Source organism: Lycium barbarum, chromosome 8 (assembly GCF_019175385.1).
Source record: "Lycium barbarum isolate Lr01 chromosome 8, ASM1917538v2, whole genome shotgun sequence".
In the NCBI taxonomy this organism is placed as follows: domain Eukaryota; kingdom Viridiplantae; phylum Streptophyta; class Magnoliopsida; order Solanales; family Solanaceae; genus Lycium; species Lycium barbarum.
In genome coordinates, this window is record NC_083344.1 from 121,178,404 (window position 1) to 121,191,565 (window position 13,162).

General features: G+C 33.1%; 1 protein-coding gene across 1 annotated transcript; it reads right to left on the reverse strand.

Annotated features, from left to right (window-relative positions):
- Nucleotides 1-392: 392 nt before the first annotated feature.
- Nucleotides 393-4,384, reverse strand: LOC132607002 (GDSL esterase/lipase WDL1-like). The gene is made up of 5 exons (XM_060320786.1): nucleotides 4,208-4,384; nucleotides 2,771-2,848; nucleotides 2,050-2,187; nucleotides 1,616-1,692; nucleotides 393-866 (listed from the first exon to the last, which is right to left on the reverse strand). The coding sequence occupies exons 1-5, from the start codon at nucleotides 4,316-4,318 to the stop codon at nucleotides 677-679; spliced, it is 594 nt and encodes a 197-aa protein (XP_060176769.1). The 5' UTR covers nucleotides 4,319-4,384; the 3' UTR covers nucleotides 393-676.
- Nucleotides 4,385-13,162: the final 8,778 nt, after the last annotated feature.

The following is a 13,162-nucleotide window of genomic DNA, read 5'->3' on the forward strand; positions in this document are numbered from 1 at the left end:
GGTGGGGAGAAAATAATGAGCTTGGGAGACCACTGTTGGATTTGTTTTCTCTGCTCCCAATAGAAAAGTCATTTTTTCAATTTTGAAGGAACTTGTTTTCTTTGAAAAAATATTTCCTCAATACTAGGTTGTAGCTAAATAATCTATATATATATATTTCATGGTGTTTTCCTTGAGATTATTTTTCCAGAACAAAAATCAAGTTGTTTTTCTATCCTAAATTATATAGTTTGTGGAACTGTCGGATTGGTGGAAGAAGTATTCAAATAGAAGCACAAGCCTTGAATTATGTGAAAATAAACACACACACACATCCTGCATGGTCTTGTGTCGGCTCTGTAAATATATGTAGTGTGTCACAAAATCAATTGACCCGTATTTTCAAGGAACAATAGAGAAATACAGTATCATAATTATTCCATTCGAATACTTACCACAGTACATTATTACATAGCACACCCAGATACATTATTCTACAAAGAAAGCAAACCCTTCCTAGGAAAAGGCAAAACCTTCCTAGGAACTTTTATTACTCTTTCTGCAAAAGAGTTTATTAGGACACATCAAACAGGAAAATGGGAAATTGACTAGTAGTACTTAGTCTTATTATTCTTGCATATTTTTAATTTATTATGCATCCAAAATAAGCTCTTGGAGTTTAGGATCAAGGGAATAATTAGTACCCCCCTACAGTTTTATTTATACTCTCCTTGAGCATCTCAAAGTGCAAGTCAGAACCAATATCAGCAAACTCATCAGGCATTTTGTTCCAATCTAGGCTTGGCTCCCACTTTGCCTCTTTGATTACATCCAAGATTTTATTCACCAAAATGTCACTTCCTTCTTTTGTTAAATGCATTCCATCCCTACACAAACAAAATTCAAAGCTTACCATTTATTCATAAGCTCTTCCTAGAATTTAAATAATCATAACACTTATTAAATAATTACATATAAATCTCTTAATAAGTATAAATTGGTATTCAGTAAAAATGGCAACTAACATGCTATCACATGTTACAGGCCGTTAGGCCAAGCTACGAAATCTGTTTATTTTGAAAAGTTCTTTTTGTCAGAAGTATTTAAAAAAAAAATTAGGGGGTAACAGTTTGTGTTTGACTAATCAATTAGAAAAATACTTTTGTCAAGTGCTTTTGAAAAAAAAAACTATTTTTTTCAGCTTCTAAAAAACAACTATTGTTAATACTCAAAAGCACCTATTATTTTCTAAAAGTTTGGTCAAACACCTCAACATTCTAAAAATAAGTACTTTAATTTTTAAGAAAAATACACTTTTGATTTCCCAGGAACTTGACCAAACATATTATAAAATTCACTGGTTGTGCAAGAACAAATTTACACTCTCAGAGCATATATATATATATATATATATTACTTAATTTCCTTTGTTCAAAAAGAATTATGACAATATTGTTTTCGACTACTACTACTACATTATAATAACTCCAAAATCAAAGAGTAGAAGTAGCAAATTTGATTACCAGAAGACGTCAGGGCGTTCGTTTAATACTTTTAAACAATAGTTAATTAATTATTACTTGAAAATTAAATAAGTGGTCATAGGTTTCAGTATTATTGGGGTTAATTTAATTACCAGTAATGTTTAACAACTTGCTCCTCGTTCACTGGGGGAGCGCTTAGCATAATTAGACGAGTATTTTCTGAAAGGCCCTGCAAATGATGTGACGGAAGCTTTTTAAGAAATACCAAATAAAGAAAATCTAAGTTTATTCGCACTCGATATTTATATTAAAGCAAATATGCATGGTACGTGTTTTCACATAAACTGATAAACATATATAGTCAATAAATAAGCACTCTCATCTCATTAGGGTAGACCGTCTACATCACACCTTTTGGGATGCGGTTCTGCCCCGAACCCGCTAACGGGGATGCTTTGTGCACCGAATTGTCCATTTTATCTCATTAGATCACTTAATTAGTGTAAATTAATATGATTTGATGTAAACCACTTAATGCGAATAAGTATATTTATCAGCCAGATCTAACTTCAAAGGTTACGTGTACCTTGATATGAAGTGCAATCTTCCTCATGTTTTCAACATATTCATCAAGAGGGACATGACTGCTGTTAGGAAATTCAGGATCTGCTGAATCATTCCCACCAAAATAAAGTATGACAAGAGAAGGCTGAATTTCTGCATCCTGCATGTGAATTAAGCAAATTCTAATAAATTAGAACTCCATATTGTAAAAAAAAAAAAAAAAAAAAACCTTTGAGGAAGAAAAACAAACATTATTATAAATTTTGGAACATCGACTAGCTAGCCAATAAGGTCTAAACTAAACTCATGGGTTTAGTTCTAATAATAACATGTAATTTAGGTTAGCTACGCCAAAAGGTGTGGTGTGGTAGAATGGATGAGATCTCTCCATCCTTAACAACAGATTTCTTTACGAGCCTTGTGAATAGAAAGAAAAAAACCGACCGCGAATGCAATTGTAGAGCCAACCAGTTATAAATATGGGGTCATACTCTTACATTTTGTAAATTCAAAAAACGAATATTTTAGCTTTTTCGTTAATTCTGCCTGATATATGGATAAAATGCACAACATTTAGTTGGTCTGCATAAGTTAATTTTTTGCAAAAGAAAAGTCCAACCTAAGAAAATATTTCAATGTTTTGTAGTAAGAAGTTTTATTCTAGCTGGTGGTAACTGGGATATCCAGGATGCACACAAATCATTCAAAATTAAACATACATGCAATATTCATAAGATATATACCTTCGGGAAAACTCTCTCGTAAATTTTAAGAGCCATCCTTGAGTTCCAACCAGCATATCCACGCAACATTATATCGGCCTGTTCCAATTATAGAAAAAAAAAGAAAAAAAATTAACTTAGAGCTGGAAATATTAATTTCAACTTATAATTATTTGCCTATTGTATAGAAAAGGACCTTGCTTGGAATTATTTGGGATTCTTGATTGTGGCAAAGAGCCAAAGATTAGTCCAGTACCGCAATAAATTTATAAATCTTATGGCGGATATAGAAATAGAGGCTCTTTAATTAATTATTACTGTATTACTTATTATCGTAATTACTCCAATATATTTCTGTTTTCCAGTAGTATTAGTTCACTTTGTGACCCTTGTTGGCTTCTTAATCGTTATGTTAGAACCCAAAGCTAGCAGAGATAAAATTTTATGTTGTTGAAGTATGTGATCATCTCATCTACAACAGACTACAAGCTTAAGCTATTTCAGATAGTAAATTTTTTTATTTACTTTAATTATATTCTCAACACGCTCCCAAACACATGATTTTTTTATAATGAGTGGCGGTGAGATTTGATCCCGGAACCTCTATCTACTCTAATACCATATTAAAGTGTGTGGGCATCTATAACACATGCATTTAGCTATCAAATTAATGTCTCTTAATAACAATCATAGTCACCTGACTTGCAATGAAAAGGAGATATCCGGTTAACTATCCCGGAGTTTTGCAAGAATGATAGTTTTAAAAAGTACTCGATAAAATTGATTGGTTTTGAGCATAGAAAAATAAATTTGATGATTTAATTTTATTGTAATTATACTATAAGTTGAGGAGTCCGGAGCCTAAAGGGTATAAACCCCTCACAGAAGGTCACATGAGAAGTAAGATATCAGTGTGTGACCTTCTGTGTAAGTAACCCCTCACTGATATCTTACTTCTCATGAAATTGTAAATCCTGATTGATATGACATTTTGAAATGTATATAGGATCATAGTCCAATTTTTATCTGCTTGAGCATATACAGTGTTGATATTACTGGTTCATCTTATTAGAGCTATTTTGGCTTAGACTCTATATATGTTTTAAAAGAATTTACTATATAAGTATAAATAATAGATTTCCAACAAAGTGAATCAAATGGATTATGAGAGAATCTTGAATTTGAATTCATATAAATCCTGTATATGCTTCAGCGTATATGCAATTCTCTTATATATAGTCCCTCAGTTTCACTTCATGTGATGATCAGGCACAAAATTTATGAAAGAAAAGAAAATGTTTGAAATTTATGGTCATAAGTGTGTCATGTTTCTTCTCTAATAATAAAAGCGATCATTAAGAATAAAATGTTAATAAATTCTAACAGTGAGAACATAACATATGAATCTATCGTCTAAATTCTAAATTCGTCTCTGTTAAACTTGGACAGTAGAAATACCTTGCGAGAGTAGAGAGTTGCAAGGGTTGCACCCCAACCATGAAAGTAGTAGCTTAATTGCACTATTGAAGATCCAAATAGGACAAACAATGGGCGATTTGGTCCTACCATTTTTTCTTTTTGCTGTCTTTTCACTCAACAACAACAAAAGATTTTCCTTATTTGATGCCATAAACAGTTGCATGTCTACAGTATTTATAAATTATAATGACGGATGCCTACAAACAACAAAATTTTTTCATACACGTGCATACCAATATAACAATATAATATGCATCCACCTTAATTTGGTATGCGTACACCTTTATTCTTTATTTATTTTTTTGACCTTTATTCTTTATTCGTTTACCTTTTATTCCCACTTATTATATTCTACATAGTGCTAAAAATTCTATCTTTGCCAAGATCCACTCCACCCTGCTAAGTATTAGATGTTATCTGTTGATATATATAGCATAGTCAGTAGTAGGCGTTTGGATTTGAATGAGTGATATTATAATTAAGAAAAAAGAATATTTGAAAACTAAAGTTGTATTTGGTATTTGTAGTTTTGTGAGGGAGAAAAAGTTTTTACTTGAAAAACTGGTTCAGACCAATTGTGCTAAATAGAAAAAATGTACAATTAAACACGCTTTTGAAGAAGAAAATAAAAAAAAAAGCAACAACAAAAAAAAGGCCAAATGGTCCTTAGATTCTCTACTTACTTTTATCACGTAAAGTTGATGTGGAACTAGAATTTCGTGTTTATGAGTTTCGGATTCTAAAATAGACAACTTATTGGATTCTAAATAAATTATTGGCAAAATAGATCGGGACCCCCCTGAACTTGTCGTTTTTTATTCAGTGTACTCCTAAACTTTACGTTGGCCTAATTACCTCCCTCAACTTGAAAATATCATAGGCACGACCCCTTTGGACGCTGACAACCCATGGAAGTGTGACATACGCGCTGCCACATGGATTTTTTTGTCCATATGGCAGTTTTTAAAGGATAATATATATATTTTTTACCTTTTTAAGTTCAACAATTATTTAAATCATCTTTTTCGGGCCAAATATGTAAAAAAGAACTTGAAAACATTTTGACTATAATTTTTTAATTTGCCTAAAGAAAATGATATTCTAATCAAGTTATTTTTATATATTTGGCCAGGAAAAGAAGAAATACATGGTTGAACAAATAATCATTGCATCTAAAAAAGAAATCAAATAAAATATTAAACAGAAATTTTACAAATTTGACCCCAAAAAAATAATGCACAGTTGAAATAAATAGTAATTGCATGAAAAGAAAAATACACAATATTTTTGTAGAAAATACACCGTCTAAACTCCTTACTTTTGCTAAACCTTATTTTTATTTGGCTAAAATAAATAGAGTTTCAAGTTGAAACTTTCAACTAAGTTATTTAGATTTGGATCCCAAAAAAGAAAAAAAAAATACATAGCTAAAATAAATAATCATCATATCGAAAAAGAAAAAAACACAATTGGGATAAAATATGCAATGTATATTAAGAAAAATAAAAAAGAAATACAATTGGATCAAATAAATCATTATATTGATTATGTGGTAATTAATAGTTGAAAAATACTCCATTTGGAAGCTGATTTTTCAATTTTTAACCCTTCCACGCGCCTAAAAGAGAGTGTATCCACGCTCTTTGCCACATCAGCATCTAGGGGGGTCGAGGCTATCATATTACTAAGTTCAGGGGGGTAATTCCGTCAACGCATAGTTTAGGCGTGCATTAAATAAAAGATAACAAGTTCAGGGGGGTCCCAAGCCATTCTGCCTAAATTATTTTTACATATTAAGTAAATTTTCCAATTCAAATACACAAATTTAAGTGAAAATTATTGAATTCTGTTAGACCCGTAAGCAAAATTATAGCTTCATGGAGTCCATTCTTAACATCTCGGGCAATGGACTTCGAAGAAATTATTCTTTGGTTTTATTATTCATTCGCTACCAATGTCCTATTTGTCGCACTTTATGTGGGAAACCTTGAATGTATTGCGCTTATTCTTCAAACGTTAATATCTTGTTTTGCCTTTTAGTTTCTCATGATCGTGAAATAATATAGATAGGTACTTTTGTTCAAAATATTGTGGAACCATATATAGATGTCGATAGAAAAAAGAAAGTGAGTTTTTAACACATATACACGATTTAAGGTAAAATTACTTATTTAGATGAAACTCATAAGGTATGCACTATACAGATGCCTATGAGATTAGAGCGCAATTATGTATATAGAGGAATTGTACTTTTCCGATGAATTGTGATATTGGTCTTTTAAAAATATGACTAAGCACATTTAACTTTTAATTAATTGAAGTGTGCACTGCATTTTTTATCCTTTCTACTTGTGAGTCTTCACATATTTACCAAATCATTAACGATATAACATACTGTATTTCCTAAGTAAAGAGACAGAAAATACATACTTTAGTTAATTAAATATCAAATGTGCTTAATTGTATATCGTAAGAACCAAACCAAAAATCATCACTAAATTCATAATTATTGTCACTCCCTAATCCCTGTATGTATAAAAGAAGAAATTACACCTCCTTAATTGGAATAGTGCTGCCCAACCTAAAACCTCGGAGAGTAGGAGTAGTTTAAATGAAGGCAAATAATACCTCGTCAATTTCTAGCTTAGGTTGGAGACTTGGCAAAAATAAGTATGCTCCTCGGATTTAAGCCTCAAAATAATTACCAAAAAGTTGGACTACTAACCACAAGTTAACCATAAAACTAAACAAATTTTAGCGTTTTTTTCTGGTTTTCCATTTGGTGTTTGTTACCCACATTGAAGCCTGACTATATCCGGATTCGCGTCGCGTAGGGCCCATTTGAAGGAAGCGCTCGTTACCAAGGATTTTTTCATATCCAAGACTCGAACCAAAAACCTCTGGTTAAGAGAGAAGCAGCCCCATCTTCTGCACCAAGTTCTCTGGTGATACTAAACAAAAAAAAAAATTACTTAGAAAAGTATCAAAGAAGGATGAAAATTTAGCCACTCGAGGAATCAATGGGCCGTGGGAAGGAGGAATACTATAGGACTTTAGTACAATAATTTGGATGAAAGAAGGATCGGGACCATTTTTGGATAATATTTTGTTGAAGTGGGAAAAAAAAAAGAGTATAAGAGTTTGTAATTGAAAAATAATGTTTGTAAGTTGAAGTTGTATTTCCGGCTTGAATTTCATTTTAAAAAAGTTAAAGTTCTCTCTGAAAATCATTATTGAAATACTTCTTAAACCTATCTCTCAAATTTCAAATACTCTATTTCAAAATGAAGTTGAAATGACCAAATTGTAAAAACAAACGCAAAAAAATGTTCAAACGTTCCAAATAATATTCATGACTCATGAGTCATGAGTATTAAGTACCGTCGTGTCGGTCTCATCAGTAGTATATCTTATACACTTATATATTTTAAATTTTAAATTTAATAGTATAAAAGAATTAAGTACGTATGTGAACAGTAAATAAGTTTTAGTCACTATAAATACACGTTATGTAATAAGTAGTAAAAAACTAAAAATAATATATTACCATATAATTTAAAGAAGTATCTTATTATTTAAAATATTTTAAATTAGTATTAAACAACTAGTATCATAAGAATAAAGGATATCTTCTCACATATTAAAGATCATATCCAATTGTAAATTCAAATTTTTAGCTATCTCATCTGACTATAATCTGATCTTTTAGTAATTGTTTCACATTAAAATAACAAATAGTACTGTTAAAGATATAGACATGAGATGTATTTTTTGAAAATAAATATTTGATCATGAAAAAGAACCCAATCAATCAATTACTCCGTAAATACTTTAATTAGCCACCCTACACTAGCTAGTAGCTCCGGATTCTGGTTGAAATTATTAACACTTTCTTGAATGGAAAGACAATAACACGTGTAACTTGTGAACATCAAACCATTAAAAATTATGGTGCGATAAGTATTTCTCCATTATTAATAAGATCTTTCAGTTTCAAGCTTTAAGATAGCATAATAAGAAAGTGTTCTATCTCCAAAGCAAGACTTTCCGACACTAATTTAAATTAGTTGGATCTCAAAATAACTACTTAAGATCGAATAAAAGAAATTGTCATACACGTGATGTGTGATTTACTTTTTACTTTTACTTCAAATAAATAATTTAAGTTTTAAAAGTTAATTTGAGGCAAGTGAAATAATGGTTGATCACTTAAGAATTTTCAATTTTTCTTCCAATTGAAATCAATATTCAAATACGATTTCAACCCTCAAATCTCTTTATTACCTTCTAGCTTCAAATATTCAGTTTTCCTTAACTTCACCCAAATATTCATGATTTTTATCTCATTCAAACCTCTAAATAGAAATGAGACGTGAAAGTCAAATCACATAATCAAATGAAATTTCCTGACTTGTAAGATAAATATTACTCCTTTTGTTTCAATTTATCTGATTTGTGAAAGAACTGAATTAGAGAAATTCATGATTTTGAAATATGCCATAAGTATTTCTGTAATTAAAATATTCTTGAAATTTGTGATTTTAAGCATATCATGTTGTCACTCTGTATTAAAAAAATAATCTAAAACAGAATCTGAAAAGAGAGGAAAATAAATTCGAGCCCACTGAATTCACAGTGTTTCCTTAAGAAAATTATTCCCCTCAAGTACCCGAGGTTATGGAATATATCCTCTCAGGATAGAACGAATTAACTCACCAACGTAGCGGTACCTCAAACCCCGGTGAAGGGCAAACTCACTCGACTACAGTATATCACACAAGAATTTTAATGATGTGCAAGAAGAAGAAGAGAGGAGAAATCAGAAAATTTGTAAGGAATATCTGAAGGACTGAGCAGATTTATATAGCCATTGGTCTGGTTTAGTGAAAAGGTGCAACTCAAAAGTCGCAACTTTTCAGTTTAGTTGCATCTTTTCAGAAATATTTTCCATTCAACTTAACTAAAACCCAACAATCCCCCACATGAATGGGGAATGGCTATAAGAAAAAGAAATGCACGGACGAGTGTGTGATTTACAAGCAAGGATTAATTGCATCTGGATAAGTAGGTTTTCCTTCGAACTTTCCGTAGTTAACATATGTCGGATATACTCGGTCAATCGGTAGATTTGATATCTTTGAATCGTCGAGCTTTGGTGTATACCTAGACAACCACATGTCACACAATCAACCCTTTACCGCCTATGGTTCTCACGGTTGTGTTCGTTTCAGCCATGAACACCGCCTGGTTTCATGAGTGTATAGAGAATGGGCTTTTTCTATCATTTTCTTTGAAGCGGCTTACACTTCACACTCACATAGGTGATTCCTAAAACGTGTCATCACGTATATACACTATTTGGTCATACCTGCCAAACTTAGAAATCATTAAACAACTTAAGCTTTATTAACTCGTTAAAAGGTCTTAATGTTGTATCCTTGTTCCTAAACATTGTCTTCATCACGATAATGGATTGAGTTATTTGACAATGTCAAACCGTCATTCATAACTTTGTTTGATCTCTTTGAACCTAGCTCTTGGGATCTCTAGTCTGCTAGGTAGAGTTACCGCCATGATGATTTGTCCTAAGCCTTAAACCCATTCCCTTCGATGATCTTTCAACTACCTCTCTAGTTAAGCCTTTTGTAAGCGGATCCGCAACGTTATCTCTAGACTTTACATAGTCAATAGTGATAACTCCACTAGAGAGTAGTTTTCGAACGGTATTGTGTCTCCGTCGTATGTGACGAGATTTTCGGTTATACATAACGTTCCCCGCCCTTCCTATTGCTGCTTGACTATCGCAATGTATGCATATTGGTGCCAACAATTTGAGCCAGAATAGAATATCTTTCAAGAAATTCCGGAGCCATTTAGCTTCTTCACTGATCATGTCTAAAGCTATGAAATTAGACTCCACTGTGGAGCGAGCGATACAAGTTTGTTTGGATGATTTTCAAGACACTGCTCCTCCACTAATGGTAACAACATATCCACTTGTGGATATTATTTCAGTTGATCCGATAATCCAATTCGCATCATTATACCCCTCAATAACCGCGAGATATTTATTATAATGCAAAACAAAAATTATAAAATAGGATATATAGTAGACTTTTGATTCCACTTAAAGTGACATCATGATACCCGTGGATGGTTGACATCAGTTATGACCACAACCTTTTAACAATATATATATTTCTCAACCATTCAATTTCTTGTAAGTCTACTTCTTCAAATATCCAACTAATAGCATATTCACTGATGCGAAAACTCAAGCTATTGTCTGTCACACCCCAACCTTACTAGGGTGTGATAGGCACCCGACCCCATATTCGGAGCCGAATGAACCCGCTGACTCTTATTACATACTTAGTCTCTTTATACGCTTACATCAATAAGAAATGAAAAACATAATTAAGCTTTCAGATTCCTTCTTTCGTTGTTCTCAAATCAACCAAAAACTATGGTCATGTGGAGTCTGAAACATAAAATATAAAGACACATCGGCTGGTGAGGCCGCTTTCAAGACTGACATACTACACCCACGACTCTGTCTGCAAAGTCTCTAACTTCGAACAAGACATCATAACATAGTACTCTGACCCGGCAGCACTCCAGAGCAATTGGAGCTTGCCAACTTCGCTGGAACATCTTCTATAGTGGCTTCTACTCATCTGGGTGTACATGCGCGGTATGAAACGCAGCCCCCGAAGAAAAGGGGTCAGTACGAGCAATGTACTGAGTATGTAAGGCATGAATAGTAACATAGTAAGGGATATAAATATGAATAATAACAGAATGGAAGTATAGAACATATCATGAGGTAGAAGAGTAACCTGTACATATGAGTGCCTCTTAGGGCGGATGCCATGCATGCTTATCTTTCCTTTGAAAACATTTCTTTTTCATATATATAGAAAATAGAACATGTCATAGCGCCGAACAACGTCGGCTCCCCCACATAGCGCCGAATTTGTCGGCTCCCCCACATATATCCCGCGTCCGGGCATCCCGCGTCCGGGATGATATTACGCCAACTGACCAGGTGGCAATGCGTCTATAGCGCAACATATGACCCTTTTCCCCATATTCCCCATATACATATACATATGTCCCTTTTCCCCATATTCCCCATATACATATATCATATAAGCAGCATGCATGAGAGCCCAAAGAAAGTCATGTATCCATCGGAGTGACGTAAGGTCGGTAACCTCCGATTACATTATGGAATAACCATGGTCGCTTTGTCTCACCTTGAAGGAACAATTATTATAAGATGAGACGAGCAACGAATAACAACATACGTAAATCGACACCTGAAGGCTCAGAAACAAGTTTCGGGTCAATCCGATTTAGTATAAGAAAGTTATGAGCGTTTGAAGTACAGAACCTTTTGCGAACATTTCAGAAGTCATTTTTTGGAAAATCATCCTTATCATAGTCATCATAGAAATATTCTCATCTTTGACATCATCATTGTCATCGTGAAACATATCCATCGTTTTTGTCATAAAAGCTTACAATACCATAGACCTTTGTTTTTGGAAAAATACGAACATTTTTGGAAAACATTGACGGGTTGTCGAAAAAGAATCATGCCTTAAAATCATAAACATCTATCTTTTGAAAACAAGGAAAATATGAAAACAATTATGGAATCATAACATCGGGATCATGCCTTTGAAAGAAAGGGACGAACTTTAACATACCTGCTCCACGTCCTATTAGCGACGCTTAATTGTCCAAGCTCGCTATCGCTAGTCTACATCCAAGAAGATTTACATAATCATTAGATTCATCGTCACGCACACTTGTCTTAGTCTTTCAAATAACTTCAATTATGATCTGCCGAAATTTCGGCAGCATCTCCCCTGTAAATACACTACCCCCGAGAATCTAACTCGGCCCAAATCATCAATCAACAAATCCGAGAATTCAACTCGGCCAAACTATCGACAACAATACCATCAATCATACCAACAACATCAACAATCAATTCAAGGCGCATTCTAACATTAACAACCTTTGTCATACAATTCAACGACATTTCATTTTTATTCAATTCAATTCACATAACATTCAAAACGACTCAATCAACACACTACTTCACCCGACACCTTCCCAATTCAACAAGAACAATAACAACTTATTTCCTTCTTTCAAATTCAATCACCACAACCCAACTTACAATCTTCCAAACAAATGCCTCACTTCCAAGTTCATGAATTATATTTACAATCTACACATTCTTTTCTTCCAATTTCATGAACTCCACTAACATTCTACATTAACAACTTCATTCATACAAATATAAGAATTCATGCTAGTGTCACATTAACTTCCACAACGACACCACAACGATTACAACTTCATTTCAAGCCATTAAATCTTCATTTTACATCATGAAATCCACAACACAACAATCAAACTACTAAATAAAATCAAGTCATTTGTTCTACACAATGCACTATATTCGGCCAACACCCCAACATACCAAATTCATGATTTTCATCCATTTCCACACGCTACAACACTTCACAAATCATCTACAACACATGAAAGGGAAGATTAAACCTTACCTTTACCCTTGATTCCTCCATTCGGCTAGGGCTTCCCATCTTACACCATGAATGCTTTGCTTGTTCCAACAACCACTCCATATTAATTAGGACCTTCAAATTAGTTGAAATACTAGAAGGAAATAATTTTTCTTGATCAATTTCATGGACACCAATTTTTAGTGCCATGGCCGAATGCCCCTAGGATTTTTTTTTTCTTCTTTCCAAGTTACATGTCTTGTTATGTAAGCCTTGTCCATATTTATAGTTACTCCCAACAAATAGAAGAGTGGACACATGTCTCTTCTCTATTTTTGTTGAAACTTCTTAAAAATAATCAAAGAAGACTAATTGTCTTCTTAAGCAAACT

Bases quoted from the DNA above. Each gene is read 5' to 3' on its own strand.
- LOC132607002 (XM_060320786.1), bottom strand. From the start codon at position 4,318: ATGGTAGGACCAAATCGCCCATTGTTTGTCCTATTTGGATCTTCAATA. The intron at 2,188-2,770 runs GTATATATCTTA...ATTCACATGCAG, and splicing joins ACGAGAGAGTTTTCCCGAAG to GATGCAGAAATTCAGCCTTC. The intron at 1,693-2,049 runs GTACACGTAACC...CATCATTTGCAG, and splicing joins AGATTGCACTTCATATCAAG to GGCCTTTCAGAAAATACTCG.